The following is an 18,759-nucleotide window of genomic DNA, read 5'->3' as shown; positions in this document are numbered from 1 at the left end:
GGTGCAACAGACACAACAGCTCTGACGACACATTACGACTCTAAAGGAGCGGGTCTAGGGAGGCGATCGTGGCGATCGCTCCTTCCAGAAGAGGAAACTTTCTTATTTTATATATAAATAAAACCCATCCCAAAGTTTAGAGCCCTTAAAAGTATCTCTAAGTAGCAGTATTACAACCCACCGCTACCCCAGAATTCCGTCCTGGATCCGCCCCTGGGCATCCAACACGTCAAAATTTTTATAATCGTAAAAATATAACAGGCACGTATGATTTCCAAATAACAACACAATGGTAATTGGAATATTGATATTCTACAAGAAAGGTAAAGAATATATTAATAAACTGTTATTACCTTGAGTTTACATCAACTTCGGAACTTACGAACCTTCAATATTTTTATTCATCTAATGGAGAGTCTTCGTAATCCTCTAATAGGGTGAGTGTGCCTAAAATCAGCCGTCTCTAGTAGTCAGCCATTTTTCAGTAACAAGCAATTAAATAAGCATGCGGTAACCTGTTATCAAACAAATAGTAAGCTAAAACCTAAATCAGAGCTCCAGTAGTCAACCTCATTTGTTCACGCTTCATATCAGACTACTTTTGATGGGTACTCACCTTAAGAGATGACGCGCTGCCACCGCCGATCATGTTTCTATTAGACCCCCAGGATTATGGACTAACACAGTTAGAACAACGTTCATGGATAAAGATCGAAGTGGCCCGTTGTAAAAACGCCACGGAATGTCACTCCGGACTACGTGAAGCATGTGGAAATGACGCATTGCCTAATCGGACTGTGACACGTTGGATAGCAGCGTTTCGTGCAGGACGTGACAGTGTGCAACAGGAACCAGGTGGAGGACGCCATGCGGTCGACAACCGAGTCATTGAATTGATGCAATCGTTGCTACATGTGGACAGGAGATGGACTGCGAGGGAATTGGCGAACGATGTAGGAATATCCCATACCACAGTGTTGAATGTGTTGCACAATGTCCTTGGGTACCGAAAAATTGCATCCCGGTGGGTACCGCATCACCTTACAGACGTTCAGAAATGGCTGATACGCCCTCGCAGGTGATCATTTGGCACGGTACAGACGGGAAGGTCGCGCGTTCCTGAACAGGATTATCGCACTTGACGAAACATGGGTGCGCTCGTATGAGCCAGAACTGAAGCGCCAATCAAATGAATGGCGCCACTCATTATCTTTCCGACTCAAGAAACTGCGTCAGGAACCTGGGAATGTGAAGGTAATGCTGATAGTGGCATACGATGTACAGGGTGTCATTTTACGACATGCAGTTCCTCCGAACCAAACCGTCAATGCAGTGTACTACTGCAGGTTTCTGGAAGAACATCTTCGCCCTGCACTCCGCAGGAGACGACCCAACTTCATCAGGGATCCACCCATTGTTTTGCGTGATAACGCCCGTTGTCACAACGCAGGTGTTTTGAGGGACCTGTTTACACGATGAGGGTGGGAGGTTCTAGAGCACCCACCCTATTGACCGGACATGAGACCATGTGATTTTCATCTGTTCCCTTTGATGAAAGAACCACTGCGAGGGATGCGTTTCCGCAGCAGAGATGCCACACGTCGAGCTATAGGGCGCTTTCTAGCAGACATCAACAAAGAGGGCATCGCTGTTAGTATCTTGCGACTTCCCCATATCTGGCAATGGGTGCAACATGCTGCAGGGGATTACATTGAAGGCATGTAGAAGTTTCATGATTGTTCAATAAAGGGTTCGTGAATCATTTGTCTGTTGCCACTTTTTTCTTTCCAGTCCTCGTATAAACATTCGTGTGCGTGTGATGAGTGTTGACGATAGTCTTATGTTTGTAGCAGTATACGTGTGTGGATTTGCATTTTTGTACGTGTGAATATAAATAGAGCACAATGTTTAAACTAATATATGATTGCTTCGTGTAGTGCAAAAGCCAGCTTCATAGGCCAAAAAACCGACTATGCAATTGTTCCAGTGGAAGTGAATATGAATTGTCGCCCTTTGTTGCGGTTTTGGGAGAACTCATAGACAATTTATAGGAATCAGTTGTATATTAACAGCAGCCAGCTTTTACAATATCATCTCATACACACTACATCCCATGTGTAATAAATAAGATTGTACTCTTCAGATGCTGGGCGCCTAAATAAATAGGTTACATAATAATATAGCTTCTCTCAGTGTGTTAATTGTTTTGTTTGTTGTCAGTCAAATTGTAGTGCAAATTCGATTCATGGCCTGATGAAATCGTTTAGTAATTACCTCCTTCCCAGTAAAAAATCAGCTTCCACTGTAATACTCCATTTAGACCTCTGAGTGCCACATAAATCGTGATCCTTTTAAAATGATCTCATTTTATGAAGAAAGTTTCATACTGTTTTGAACCTGTTCCAAAATATTCCAAATTTCCGTTTCTAGTGTGGAACAACCACATGTGCTGATATCTTTGTTTTTTTAATAAATGAAATCCTTTAGTTTTACGTCCCACGACTATGCCGTGCAGCCTAATTGACGGTGATGATTATGGTAATGATTGAAATAGTGGATGAAGAAAGTGAAACCAAACGGGAGAACACCGAGAAAAGGTGTTTATGCCCGCAAAGCTCACTTGGCGCGAACTGGTAACGAATCAGAGACACCACGCACCAGAGGTGAATTTCAAACCTCAAAGAGTACATCAAATGTTAAATGGTACGGAATGTCTTTACATGAAGATATGTTATATACCTAATTGAGAAAGATACTACTTAAATTGCAAATAAGAATTCCAAGCTCTTTGAGCGCAGAACTAAACTAAAGTTATCATTTTAATTTAGGATTGTAAATAACTTGCAGAAATTAAATCTATGATCTCTGGCCAGTGATATTATTCTAATGGCAGTCAAAATAGAAAGCATTTCAACATATTTTATATGAAAACGTACTACTAAATACCTAGGTAATATGAATAAATACCCTTAAGGTTACCCAACGACATAGATTCAAGTGGACACTCTGTTGACCGCTAGTATCTAGTTATCCTTTTGTAGGATTCTTCTGAAGTAAAAAATGATTTAGCTTCTTCATTAACTTGACTAACAACCTTTGAATACAAAAAAAGTTGAAACTCATGTAGTTTCCTTTGAGAGCTTGTTCATTTTCATCTTGCTCTTTTCACATTCGACTTTAGCGTGGTTTAGAAGATGATTATAATCCTTATTCTTGATTTTTCTTTATGTTAGCTGTAGTAAAAATTGCTTTATGTTTCTCTCTACACATTTCCAACGTATAACCCTTTGTAGGTTTCTCTTTGGTGTACAAAAAAAAAAAAAAAAAAAAAATATTTAACGCTATTTTCTCACGGCCGTTCTCAGACCTGAGAACCTCCATTATGCAAATCGAACGTCAAAATTGTGCTCTTTTGTATAAATGGAACGCTATTACCCCCTTTCTAAGGTTGTTTCACAACGCAATTAAAGTTCTTTCATCGCACTTTCTCTTTTATTTAAACTTCAAAATAAACTTATTTGGAAGGCTAAAGTTTTAGCAGATGACCATGTATCATCTATTTTTCTGTTGGCTAATTTTCCGAAATTTTGTGTCCCTAATTTTTTCTCCTGTTGTTGTTACCTATTTTCTGTCTCTTAATCTTGTTTGCTTACTGATGAAGACACTCGATCGAAAAGTGTAACAGCTTTATCCGGTCAGCTGTTCTCAATGTTGCTGTCCTCAATTCTCCCTGACTTTTCCTCATTTACACCAGAGAAATGCTGCGATCGTACCTAATATACAGATCCAAGCCGCTTCTTTTCTACCCCCTTCCCCGAACAATATGCTCCTCTAAGGGGTCGTCTCATAAATGACAAGAATAAGGCCATAGATACCGGTATGGCCCAGAAATATGCAATCAATCTCTCAATTTTCCATCGCGTAAATTTCCGTTTACTTCGAGTATAGCCTTTGAAGCTGTTACCAGATATTAAGAAAGGAATACAGTGTATTTTGAGTCATGATATGGTGACTTCCATATTGTTAACATACCCAGTATTTGGATATCTTTAATAACCGGAAAGTCATGTCTTTTCAATCTAGAAAATACCCAAGGAACAATGGCGCATTAAATTGCTTTTTGTTTGCATGAGCACGCAATTTTTTTGTTATAAATATTTCATACTCTGCCATAGTGATTTGCTGCAATATAGTGCGGATCAAAAAAAGTGGTGCCAATCCGTTAAAAAGAAATTAAAAATCGTAGGATTTTTTGACATTAATTTTTAGAAAAGAGGAAAGGAAATTTTTGTGAAAATTAGCAACATAAACAGATTTCACCTTAGGGTCTATACCTAATAATCCGAAGAAAAAGAAAAAGAAAAATACAGGGTTCTAAGAGACATAATGAGCCTTTTATAAGTAAGTATAAAATAAGTGCTAGCTGTCAGATTTTGGGTAAACGTATTTTCTTTGTTATCCAGAAAGTGCAGTATGTTGAGGGAGTGCTTTTTAACAATTATGTGCAAATTCTCAAAAATCTTGTGCCAAATAACACAAATTGCGATCTAGTGTTTACCAAAAGAAAAATAAAATAAAATAGATGAACGAATGAAGATAAACGAACAAAATATACTACCAAACGACAAAACAATCTATTATCAAAACGTTCCGGAAGAAGTATGGGAGGAGCGAACTTTTTCTGATATCGCTACGCTCACTAAGAAGGTGATGGTGCCAATTCATGATGAAGACTGGATTTCTGACAACAAATAATATACATTTTCTTTTGTGATTGAGGAAAACGCTTAATTATAAATTATTTCATAACCGTTGAGGGTTGAATTTTATGAGTTGAATCAGTGCTATACAGAAGTTTATTTTTTCATATTATATACATTTGTATATTTGTAATTAGTATAACGTGAGAAATTTAAAAGGAAAATGGTACTTTTTTACATCTCAAGATTTGAGTTTATATTATTTCAAGTTGACATTACTACCCAAAAGTCAGAGCCGTATTTAGGTAAGTGCTATTCTGTGCTCGAGCACAGAGCGGCAGAATTTAGGGGGCGGCAAAATTTTGGAAATTTTTAAGATTCACAATAAAGTAATACTTTACTACAATCCTGCAGAATCCCGCGCAAGCGCGAGAAAATATGTTAATGTGTTTACTTCACTCTAATTACAGTACAGTGAAACCTCTACTAACGGACACCTCTGTAAAGCGGACACCTCCCGTAACGGACATATTTTGTAATCTCTAAATATTGTAATAGGAAAAACAATATTGGCAACCCTCTCTAAAGCGGATATTTTCTAGTACGAACATGGACTGTATTTCCTGTTTCTCATGGGTATTATTTACCTCCGTATTACGACGCTTTCTCCAGAAACAAAGTGTAAAGTACATATACATTTTCAGTAATTCATACACGGTAACCAAGAAAGCATTCAGATAACATTTTGCCTCCTCAACTGGCTGTTCAGGAACCCAGATGAAGCGTCTCTGTTTAACAACACCCTCATGTCCCAAGGTATATAAATAAAATAACAGGTAGCCCCAGTTCGCGATTAGCGCTCTGATTGGCTCCCTGTCCGTGACGTCATGTGGAGGTATCTGTGAAGATTTATTCGCTTGCCTGCTTGTTACACTTCGCGCTTTATTCGTAAAACTGGATTCAAAACATAATTATGATATTCCTTGTCTTTCCAAATACAAATAATGAGTTATTTCTACTCACAGATGAGACAATATAATGTAATAAGTATATAAATATCGTCAATAATGATTAATTATCTATACAAATAAAAATGGATATGTTTACTCGCTAATTCATTCTAGAGCTTTGGATCGATTTTTATAACTTTTAGTACCGTACATGAGTTGACCTGGTCCTTATTATTTTGATTAAAGGGCGAATCCTAAGGGGTAGAAGGGGTTCAAAATCTGTACCTAAAATACAGTATCTCACGAACCTATCAAGTTAGAAAGATGAAACTCGGTATATAAACTCCTCATTAAGCTTAAAGAAAAACATGTCCCATTGTTTTTAAAAATTTACGTTTTAATGGGAAGAGGGGGCATTTTCTATTCATTGTAACAATGTTTGATTGCCAACTTCTCCTCGACCAACTTAACGATTTTTGGTACTTTAATGCAGCCAGGACTAACTAACTTAGCCGAAATTCGTGTCCAGTCCATAATTTTCAGGGTCACTGAAATGAATAGTGACCATACCGTTGCCGTTTAAAACCAAATTCATCCTCTTTGGGCGTGGGGAAGGGGTGACATTATGGATTTTTGTCATTGCACTTTCATTGAAACGTAAATTCTAAGGGTGGAAGGAGTTCAAATACTTTCCATAAACGAATCCTCTCAATAAGAGCATTTCAAGTAGTAAAATACATAAAGCAAACATTATTCAAAATTTCAGAGATTACGGGTGTGTAATAACAAATTAGGTTAGGTTGTGTTAAGATAGGTTAGGTTATGTTAGAAATCTAATCTACCCTAACCTAATATAACCGAATCTAACCTAATCTAATTTGATTAGGTTAGGTTAAGTTAGGTCAGGTTATAAATCTAACCTAACCCGTTGTATTTAGTGTGTATTAACCAAATTGTCAGAAATCGTGACTGCAAAATATTTCCTTTAGATTACTAATATTTGTTTATTACTCAATATAACACATTTTACAGTATGTATTACAGGTTATAAATTGCATAGATATCTATAGAGTAGTATACATACATAAAAGAACCACCTTCACAGGGGAAAATTTGCAGTTATTTGTCCTACACTTTGCCCTTCGATTTATCGGAATTTAGTTTTTGTGGCTTAGCCCCTTCTCTCGGCCAGCCCTTCAGTTATAAGAATATGGTAAAAGTGCACTTTGATCAGAACAAATGATTTTGTCACACGATGTGGCATTCGAGAAGGAATAAAATCAATGTGATTTCTACGTAACAGGTACGGTTCGGTTAAACAAGATTAGATTAAATTAGATTAGGTAAAGTTAGGTGAGGATCGGTTCGTAATAGGTTCCTATGAATGTTCTGCTCAAAGTGCACTTTGAACTCTTTGCTAGAATAATGTTTCAGATACTTAACAAAACTTACAAATATCATTTAAACTAAAGAATATATGACATTGTCGTTGGCACCTCCTTCCACTTCTCTTTACGTACAGAAACTCATTAAGCTTCAGGCCCTCAGAAACAAATGTCATAAAAGTAAAATTAATTATTGTTGTTACACACCTGTTTTTCAACTTGACTAGTGTCTAGTTTTTTTTTTTTTCATGCCAGTTTGGTATCAATAATGAAGGAACAGCATCAGATCTTAAACACTACCTTTGCAGGAAACTTAGAAGCTCGTTTTTTCAAACTCTTTGATAATCCTCTGGTGAAAAGTGAGAAGAACATATTCGTGCATTATCCATTAAAAGTGTTCTTTCGCTTACAGCGGGAAATCAATCTTCTTCGAAGTTCATCATTTTTATTGAATCGATGGAGCATTATTTCATTTGTATTGCTTCCTATGTTATTAGAATGAGCTACTACACAAGTAAGATAACTTTTCCCCATCTTGAAACAGTAGTGTTATTGTTTATGCAGAATTTCACTTGCTTGAGAAATACCGCGATACCTCCACGTGACGTCACCGACCGCAAAGTATCCTGGGAAATATGAGAGCAGAAAAGCTATCCCGGGAGTCCCCTGCTCATGTCCTTTGCTTGCATTCCACTCCCACTCAACCTATTTTAGAATTAAAAGTGATTGACAGCTTTTCACCGTTTTGAATGACACGTCATTCTACTGTTCCGCTCGAATCTCTAATCAAGAAGAAGGCAAGTTTGGCATTTATGTCCGCGTATACGCATATTGTCTCAGTGCCTCTATTTGTAGAAAAATCTATTTCAAGTCACTCTGCATCGAATAAGCAATAAGGTGTAAGTTCTTGTGAGCGTTGGAAATACCACAAAAACCCCTAATGTTAAAAGGAAAAATGGAACTGATTGAATTTTCGAAGAAAATAAACTGAGGTGTGCAAAGGATAGCTGGCATTTATGTATCGGAAAAACACAAGCAGTTGAGATAATAATAATAATAATAATAATAATAATAATAATAATAATAATAATAATAATAATAATAATAATAATAATAATAAAAACAAGACAGGTTAATGAAGTTGTGGCGTGAAAATGGCAATGAAAAACAGTGTCGCAGTGCTTTGAACAAAGTTTGTGTGCAAGTGGATAGAGTGTTTTTTCAATTGTTCTGTATAGTGCAAAATCTAAACATTCCAGTCTCAGAGGGGGGGGGGGGAGCATGCTACAAGCCAAGGCTTTGGAGGTAGCAGCAGAAATGGGTGTTACAGATTTCAAAGCCTCGAACGAGTGATTAGAGAATTTTCGGATTAGACAAAAAATTTCTTCGAAAGCGATTTGTGGAGAATCCGCAGATGTCAACATGCCCACAGTCATAGAACGGTTTTATATATTACCTTCGATAGTTTTTAATTGCCTATTACCTTGTTTACTAATTTATGTAAGAAAATATTGAAACCTCTCTAAGGTGCACACCTCCCTAGAGCGGACAATTTTTGATTCCCCACGCCTGTCCGCTTTAGAGAGGTTTCAATGTAGTTACTAATTAGCTAACTTATCTGATTATTTTTAAAAAGTAATTCTCTCCCATCACCAACCCAAGGGGTGAGGATGAACTTGAACATCATGAAAACTGATACCGTTGAACTGAGCGACTTCGAAAACTATGAATTCAACACTAATAGCTGTCGTTATTTTACAATCTCACCCCTTCCCTGGGAGTGGAGTATGCCCGTGAAATCGAATTAGATTATTGAAACTGTCACTATTCATCTCAGCGACTCCAAAACTATAAAAATTATGACTAATATTGGTCGTTTTCGATTATTTTAAAAATGTCATCTAATTATTCTTATGGGGATTTTGCACCCCCATATCTCATCTGCCAAGGAAATTTATGAATCGTTGATCAAGTGATATTATGAAATACGTATAAAAATGACATAATAGTTGACTAAAAATTAATTGAATGCATTTTCTTCGGACAATAAATTAAAACCTACATGAATAAATTACATGCCAGTATTAAGAGAATGTGTCCCCAATGGATGAGTGGTTGAACTCTGTGCTTTGTAATCAAGGTGTTCTGGATTCGATTCCCGGAGGGGCATATGTGGTTGGAATCCCAAGTTAAGCTGTAGGTCTCATCCTTACTACGTCATAATCATCTCATGGAAGGTAATGGCAAACTACCATAGGTTCACCTTGCCCATTGTCTTCGGGGCAAACACCTACCTTCGAGGAGAACAGCATATCACAATAATCATTGAGAGATTTATGCCATTTAAAGTTACGTTATAACTTTCGTAACTTGTAATACTTAAATTGCTACTCAACAAGAGCTGGTATGTTTGCAAAATCACAGCTTGTTTCCTTGTTTGAGACATAAGTTTGTGCGGGGACGGCAAATTATTTGGAGCACAGGGGCGCACAATATAAAAATACGGGCCTGCCAAAAGTTAATTCGATAAAATGTTCACAATGAATAAGTATTTACTATATAGCATTCACTTCAATTGTATACTTTGAATTTTCTTACTTGAAGTGTGAACTTTGCATTTTCGGACACAGTCATACAAATTCACTAATTTTAATAAGACAACTGCCTGAAGAAATTGCAAGAATGAACTATGCATATAAATACAGATACAGAGAGCGCTTATAACACAACAACATAATAAATACTTCAGGCATGCGTGTATAAAACTAAGAATTAATATACTTAATTGCGTCTATGTGAAATGTATCAATAACAGGTTGGTTGTTTGCGAAATATTCTAATCTATAAATTTATCATCTCCGGTTATTCAACCATTTGACTTCTCCCTTCCTCTCCTCCGTAAAGAAATGTGTAAAAGGAGCTTCATAGTCAATTAGATCTGCTGAAGAATAATCTGTCTGCAAAGCTTGGTGATTCTAGAGATCACTTTCATGTATGTGAAAAACATTAAATGTGGGACGTTAAAAATAATTAGGTGTGAAAGATATGTAACGTCATTATTTAAATCTCTCTGTACATCCAGACACTGGTATCTTTGACATGTAAAATTTCGAGGGGACATCAAAGAAAGTTATTTAAATGGTACCTACTACCTATCCCAACCTGTTTATTATCTTCGATTTCATTTGTTGCCTTTGCTTACCTTCATGGACCGCGCAATGTATATAAAGAACTCTGTTATAATCGTTTCAGAGCCTGAATATTATATTTCAAATAAATATTATTTATATGTTTTTCTGCCGTTAGTAAGGAAATTAAATTAGAATAAAATATTAAATATTTTGTACTTCGGAATATTGGGGGGACGCGTCCCCTTCGTCCACCCGCCAGGGACGCCCATGCATCCAGAAACCCCACAAGTTGGCATTCTCTTCCTCCAAATAACGTCATTCGTAGTACAAAATGCCAGACAAACGTGTTTCTGCTATATAGCAGTATCGTTGAAAGCAGTAGCAGTATGAACACGTTTGCAGTGTTAATTGTTGCTCTAGTGATTACTCGTAATTTAGTAACTCTATGGTATTTCTACAGTAATCAGAAATATTTGAAAATAATGGTGCAAAACTAAAGCGGATTTATTTCGTACTGCAAAGACATACAGCCAGTGGCGGGTCTAGAGGACAAAAACTGGGGGAGCAGGCAGAACCCAGACTGATATAGGTATATCATGAGTTTACTACAAACTTTCAGAAACATATAAATAATAGCTTCAATTAGTTTGTTTCTAAAAAATTTGAGGGTGTATGCCCCAGCCCCGGCCTATATCCTCCACTGCATACAGAAGCAAAATTGCACCAGCTGTGAATGCGCTTCTAATGCATATAAAAAACAAATATATTAATTAAAAGAATTTTCCAGATTTTCGGTACGCGAATTCGGTGGACTTCTCCATTGGTTCGTGCTCCTGTTTCATTGTCAGGTATAGTATACAAAGAAAGATACCCAGATCTTGTGTGATTCAAACATCCCTTTTGGCGGAGAGCACACACCAAAGATCGGCGCCCGTTATAGTATTTAGAAATCTTCCTAAGAATGTTAAGATTGATGAATTCAAATAATAATAATAACTTATAAATTCTGTTATTAAATTCTAAGTTGATGCAACTTAAAATGTAATTTAAATGAAAACACCAAGAAAACTAGATTTTATTATGGATTAAAGATATCCTTTCATAATAGTACGTACCTAAAAATAAATCCTTCCGTTCACTAAAGATAAACAGTAGAGAAAATTAACTCTTGTTCCATTTATACTTATTATAGCTATTTTGGCACCATCGTACTATATTTCGTACCAATGACTGTAGCACCTTGCCAGTCTTCAATTAGCTTGTAATTGAGTTAACGCACATGAGAAAATGGAACGCAGGATGCTTTCACGGGCGCTAATGGAGGCGATTGGAAGATCTTAAGACCAATTTCAAGTCTTACTTCTCCGTCCTCCTATGCTCTTTCAACATACTAACACAACATTAATACTCATATAGTCTATGTACAGTCACCAATAAAACTACATTCCAAACTTATAGAATATTTTTTTGCTCAAGACTTGCGTCAAAAGGAGTGTGTTTGTTGTAAGTTAAAGAAGGCTATCTTCTCTTTAAGTTATAGAAATATGCCCAAGTTATACTCAAGTTAATTATCTACATTCCAAAGTTTCAAGGTTATTAACAAAAAGGAATAACCTCTCAATTTTATTTCTTATAATATTCTTTTTTAATAATTGTTTTTTTTTAGAAGTAGCTAAGTCGGTCTGCAAGGGCACACCGATGGGGATCAGTCGGGTTCAAACTCCTCCCAAAAAACTTTCTAACTCAATATACATTTATACAATTTATTAATAAAAATATACTTGTTTAACATGCAAATGATTGATGTAGCATGAAATCTTGCACTTAATCTCTATTCTGTTTTAAATATATATATAAAAAACATTCTAGTTCTTATCATATTGCACCATCGGCAATATGATGGGCAAAGACTTGCAACACCTTGGCAGAAACTTCGCACCCAATTAAGTACTGGAAACGCTTTAATCTGCTGACGGGCAAGCTTACCAGGACGCCTTATCCATTGCTTATTAATGACTGTCCGCTACAAACAGATGAAGATAAAGCCAACGCTTTTGCCGACCACCTGCAAACTACATTCACTCCCTTTTCACCAGACTTTCCCCGGAGGCATCCCACGGACATCTTGAACCTATCAGCACATCACTTACAACCGAGTGAAACTCATACTCTTCCCGACAATAATCCTCTCACCGCTCCTATCTCTACTGATGATATGTCGTCTGTCGTGAATCACAAGCGTAATACAGCTCCTGGTTTGGATCGGATAACTTATCGCCACATCAAAGAAGCACCTTACTGTCTTCTTCTTCTTTCTTATATCTATACATTTATACTTCGTACCGGCTACTTCCCCTCAGACTAGAAAACATCCTCTACTTTAATGTTTCTAAAACCTAACAAACCTCCAGATTCTGTTGCATGTTACCGACCAATACAGCTAACCTCCGTATTTAGCAAAATTCTCGAGCCAGACTTCATCTCCATCTCTGTACCCATCATTTGCTTCCTGTGCATCAGGCTGGTTTTAGACCTAATTTTGGCATCAATGATCAACTGCTCCAACTCTTAAATCTCATTACAAATCATTATAATACTGCTCGACCGACTTGTCTCATCCTGTTCGATCTCGAAAAAGCTTTTGATAAAGTTTGGCAATTAGCTCTCCTGTTCAAACTACACCGCTTCCGACTTCCGCTTTCTTATCTCCGATTCATATTTCACTTTCTTTCTAACCGCCTCTCTTATGTAACCATCAATAGCTCCTTCTCTCATCCGATTTTTATTCACAATGGTGTGCCTCAAGGCTCTGCTCTCTCACCCTTACTATATCTTCTGTTTGTAGCTGACATACCGGCACTTCCTCCCAATGTACACACTTTTCAATATGCTGATGACACTGCTTTTCTCTGTACCGCCCGAACCATTCAACAGATTAATTCTTCTCTCAGCATAGCTATTGACTCCTTCTTTCGATGGTGGAATAGATGGCGACTCCACATCGACTCCACTAAGACGCAGGCAATTGTATTTATTCTACCTCGCAAGCGCTCTCGAGTACAGAAAAATCCGAATCTCCTCAACATCAGTATCGACGGTACACGAATTCAACCCACTAAACAGGTCACTTACCTCGGTCTCACTATCGACCATCATCTAACTTGGCGGCCGCATCTGAAAGAAATTTCTCACAAGGCCTATAATCGTTTAAACCTTCTTAAACGTCTTATTGGTACCACATGGGGATTACAACCTTCTACAGTACTCAATACCTACAAGGTATTTTTGCGCCCCGTCTTAACATATGGACATCCCGCCTGGGTTAGTGCATTACCTTACTTGTACAACAAATTAAAAGTGCTCGAACGACATGCTTTTCGTCTAGCATACTGAATCAAGCTTCTGAGTCCAACGCAGGAGTTGTATGACCGCATAACGTTTCCTACCCTACTTCATCACATCAAAAAATTAAGGCTCAGTTTCATTACTACCCGCTTTCAGCAACGGCATCCTCTACTTGTGGACACGATGGATCTCGATCGCAACTACGATCTGGGATACAATTTCGTCACATGTCCTTTATCTCTGCTCTTCTCCCTTTATCCCAAAACTCTTCCACCTGACCACCCCTACCATTTTGTCGCTTCTGCCTATTCTTCCGACCATCTTCCCCATCATGTTTCACCCACATATATTGCCATTATACTAACAGGGCTTCACATGTCTTCATCACTGTCCAGAGTAGCCCCTGGACAAGAAGATAACCAGCATTCGTTTTTTGAACAAATTGTTTGTGTTTGTCCTGTGAAGTGCACCTCACCATCATCTTTTTCCTGCCCTAATGATTATGATCACAAGATCATAATGTCCAAATGGATACCGCAATATTATGAAATAAAGATGTAATATAATAAAGTGCTATCTGTATAAATGATATTCCAGATTTCCTCTTCATCCCATAGACCGGCTCCAGGCTCCTTTCTGCACCAGTACTTTCACCTCTCACCCCGGATAGTGGGCGTAACCCTCGCAAGGAAGCTAGCCTACGGCTAGCAAAAAAATTTGCTGTTATAGATGGTGTTACTGCGTAAGACATAAACTCTTTTTTTTCGTTGGATCTCGAATATCCTTGTACATCACCTCTGTACTACGAGGAAATCACCTGTGCCCTATATGTAAGTCATCCGGGTACTGCGTGTAAATCATCTGTGTGTTACGTTTAAATCATCTCTGGCCTACATGTAAGTCATCTGAGTACTGCGTGTAAATCACCTATATGCTACGTGTAAATCACCTCTGTCCTACTACAAATCACCTGGTTTTTGCGTGTAAATCACCTGTGTGCTATGTGTATATCACCGCTGTCCTACATGTAAATCACCTGTGAACTACGTGTAAATCACCTGTGCGATAGGTGTAAATCACTTGTGCAGGATGTGTACGTGTGCGTTGCACATGTTCTGTGCACGTGAAGATGTTGAATAGGACCTGTGACCTATACGTGCATCACATGTACAGGCGAGCACTTATACAAATGATGCACGTGTTGCATCCGTGCAATTGTACATGTACTATACGGATAGTGTACGTGCATTATGGTGTCTGGGTGATGGAAGTGACCAAGTTTTTAAATGGCCTTCACTCATTTATTTGAATAGTTCAATTTTCTCCTTGGTTGGACAAAAGTGGACAGAAATTGGACAAAATCTGAGCTAGAAACATTCGAATTTGAGGATGTCACACTACAGGTAATCGAAGTAACCAAATTTTGAAATGATCCTTCTCGGTTAATTTTAGTGGTATATTATTTTTTCTTGGTTGGACAAAACTAGACAAAATTCTGAGCTAGTTTAAATTCGAAATTGAAGATGTTGCGCTACAGCTGAACGAACTGGTCAATTTATGAAACTGCCCTCCTTGGTTAATTTGAATGGTAATTTTTTTCTTGGTTACACAAAACTGGACAAAAATTGGACTAAATTCTGAACTAATTAAGATTCGAATTTGAAGATGTCCTACAACAGGAATCGAAAAGGCCAAATTTTGGAATGAACCTCACTTGTTTATTTGAATGGTTCAAATTGTTTACTTGGTTTGGACAAAAATGGTCAAACATTGGACCAAATTCTGAGCTAATTAAAAATCAGATTTGAAGATGTCGCATTACAACCAAATGGTCCGGACTATGGTTCCTGGAATCGTAAACCACGGTGCAGTTTTCTAATATAAACCTGTTTCAAAGAGGTAACCTAAAACCGGAACCCTTTATGACGAGACACGAGACGAGATGAGACGTCTCGTGAAATGTCTTGTCTCGTCTCGTGTCTCAAAAATGCAAACGCTGGCGGGAAAGGCCAAGATTGAAGTTGCCAGTGGTCATATAGATTGAAAAAGGAAAATCCCCTTTGTGAGAAAAGATTTTGAAAGCCCTTCATAGAAAAGTGTCCTCTGTCTATTGAATGAAACAATCGTGATACATGAGCTTCCAGAAATATCATCCTTAATGTCTTGTCCCAAATTCCCCTTGCTGTAAACTGAGGAATTCTCTAGTTTCTTTCCATTTCTGGCTGGAATGATGAAAACAAAACAAAGACAGGGAAGATTTTTACAAGCTCAAGAAACCGAACTACCACCACTATCCATTCAATTCGAAAACTGGGTACACTCTTCACAGTGGTCTTTATTCTTTTTGCTAAATGCACCGAAAACGGCAATTGAAGCACGTCATATTGCAACTAAATTTTTTCTCCTCTCTCTCTCTCTCTCTCTCTCGCGTGCACACACACACACATACACACATACTTTTACCATTTTACCAATCGCTAGCTTAGGGGCATCTACAATATACAGCAGTCGTGTTGTAAAATTCAGCTCTTCGTTTGGAAGCCGGGCGAAGGACAAAGAAAGCCAAGATATTGTCGACGAACCCTTCAAATTGTTGTTTGCATTCAGTAAATTTATGATACTAGCGATAACACTAAAGGTGAAGAGGTTTTACAGGGGGGCTTTGTTTTGTTCCGCGGAAATGCTGGATCTGACCAGAGTGTGAAATTGCCCTCTGCTTGCATGTTGAGAGGAGGGGAATACTTCCCTTTCCTAGTGAATAATATTAATTAGAACCTGATTTATGTTCAGAAACGGTTTCCTACAGGCACATAAAACCTTTCGAACTTGATAAGTGTAAAGTACATTTGGTATAATATTCATGGAACTCCGTTGAAAGCAGAAAATATCATGAGAACGGGCAAAATTCGAACACTGAAGAACATAATTAACAAAAAAGAAATAGGATACCAAACCATATTCTCCCCAAATTTTTCAGACTGAAATCCTCTTATCCCGCACGATTTCACCCCCTGACACTGGTAGGAAAAGACAAGTGCTGTTAAAATCCATACACATGACTCTTCTGGGACTCAACCCGGGGTCTTCGAACCAATGGTATATCGTCGCAGACCATTCGGCTTGGTATGAAGGTGTACGTTGTACGATCACGAATAGATCACGACGATATAAGAAAATGTTAAAAAAAGTCGCCATCATTAATCGAAAATGGCCACCCAAAAATCATTTTTTTACACCACTAGCTAATCTGGGTGTACCGTCATGAGTATGTTACACAAACGAGGCGAACACCATATAGGGGCGCGGGTATGGGGACAGATTTTTAAAATGGGGGTGTAGAATGTCCCCCAAGCATTCTTTCCTCCGATGTGTCATTCAGCTTCCAGTACTAAGGCATTTTAAATAGAGCTTATTGTGCAGTAACCTATAAAATTTGAATTAAATACTTTTATTAAAAACTAACTCCCTCTATGGCCTATGGAACCCGGAGGTTCAATGCCGCGTTCACAAAAGCTCTTCACTGACTTCTATCTTTAGCTAACTGCATCCAGTTTCTACTTTGTATTCCAATCTCTGCGAGATCCATCTTAATATTGTCCTCTCATCTGCGCCTAGGTCTTCCTAATGGTCTTCCAGTCAAGACTTTGAAAGCGTTTCTACTTTCTCCCATTCTAGCTACATGACCCGCCCACCTAAGCCTCCTAGACTTGACGACCCTAACAATATTGAATAAACCGTATAAATTATGTAGTTCCTCGTTATGAAGTTTCCGCCATTCCCTATTACCGTTCCTCTTGGGTCCGAATATTCGTCTCAGGATTTTGTTCTCAAATACTTTGAGTCTATGTTTTTCCCTCAGAGTAAGCGACCATGTTTCGCAACCATACAGAACAACAGGCATGATTATCTTTTTGTATATTTTAAGCTTTAGATTACTCGGCAAAATTTGCGACAAGAGATTTTGAACCGAATAGTAACACGAATTCCCTGCTTTAAGTCGACATTTAATTTCTTCGTGAATGTGATTTTCCTCTGTTAATATTGATCCTATTTTTATTACTAAATAAAATTATTTTGTTACAAGCTTTTTTTTTCTAATAATTCCAACAAATCTAAACATACTAAATTGGAAAGTAGTCTTTTTTTGGATTGGTCTGGGTTAACACTGCAAAACCTAAAGGCTGGAATATATGAAATCAAAGTATATACCTAGGTATATGTTTCTGGAATATATTGAATCAAATGTCTTCGTCTTGGGAGAAAACAAAGCTACAAGTCAGCGAGCACAAGGTGGTTCGTTGTCTCAGGGTCCCTCGCAGGGTCCCAGACGGGGTCCAACTCAAAATGTTGAAATAGGAAGTGGTTCAAATTGAGTATCGTATGAAAGCTTATGCTAAGTGAAAGAAGAGGAAACAAGTATCGACTCTTGATGAAAAAGCCTATTGCTACTCCTATTAATCTGAAACAGTGAGACAGGAGCAAAAACAAAACAAGACAAAAACTAGAATGTATCAAAGGAAATGGCTCGTGCCATTTTGCAATGCTTATCGACAGTCGAGACTTGTCCAATGTCCAATTCTGTATCATTAAACACTAGCTTTCACAGGATGTGCTTACTTACCCCCCTTGGAACTTGAAACGTTTAAGTTGGACCCCGTCTGTTATCCCTCAATTGAAACTGGGATATTTCTTTTTTCCTTTGATTCATTCTAGTTTTTGTTTTGTTTTGTTTTGCTTTTACACCTGTCTCACCGTTTGAGATTAATAGGAGAGGCAATAGACTTTTTCAACATGAATCGAGACTTGTTTTCTCTACTTTTACTTAACATAAGCTTTCATAAAATACTCAATTTGAGCCCCATCCTATTTCAACATTTTGAGCTGTACATCGTCTGGGACCCTGCGAGGGACCCTAGAACATTTTTTTTTACTTTGAATCATACTTTTGAAATAATGACATATCCGTGTTTTTCTTTCTACACCTATTCCACTGTTTCAGATTTATAGGAGTGGCCATATACTGCAATGAAGTTTGTGATGATATTTTGACACCACCATTTTGCACAGGCTTATCGTAGAGAGTCGCGACTTCATTTATCTTGTTTTATTTAACACCAACTTTCATACGATAGGCAAGTTGACCCCCTTTTCATTATAAAGTTTGAGTTTGACCCCGTCTGTGACCTTGCGGGGGACCCTGGGACAATTTATTTTACTTTGATACGTTGTACTTTTGAAATGATGAAAG

At 37.8% G+C, this 18,759-nt stretch overlaps 1 protein-coding gene across 1 annotated transcript; it reads left to right on the top strand.

The window, feature by feature from the left end:
• Positions 1–647: 647 nt before the first annotated feature.
• Positions 648–1,082, top strand: LOC145665366 (protein GVQW3-like). The gene has a single exon (XM_081732665.1). It carries the CDS (start codon positions 648–650, stop codon positions 1,080–1,082), a length of 435 nt encoding a protein of 144 aa, XP_081588791.1.
• Positions 1,083–18,759: the final 17,677 nt, after the last annotated feature.

The sequence above is a fragment of the Thermobia domestica genome, chromosome 11 (genome assembly GCF_964235325.1).
Source record: "Thermobia domestica chromosome 11, izTheDome1.hap1.1, whole genome shotgun sequence".
Classification (NCBI taxonomy): domain Eukaryota; kingdom Metazoa; phylum Arthropoda; class Insecta; order Zygentoma; family Lepismatidae; genus Thermobia; species Thermobia domestica.
The sequence above is the reverse complement of the archived record's forward strand: the minus strand, read 5'-3'. Positions and strand labels throughout refer to the sequence as shown.

Coding starts and splice junctions, on each gene's coding strand:
- LOC145665366 (XM_081732665.1), top strand. CDS start 648: ATGTTTCTATTAGACCCCCAGGATTATGGACTAACACAGTTAGAACAA.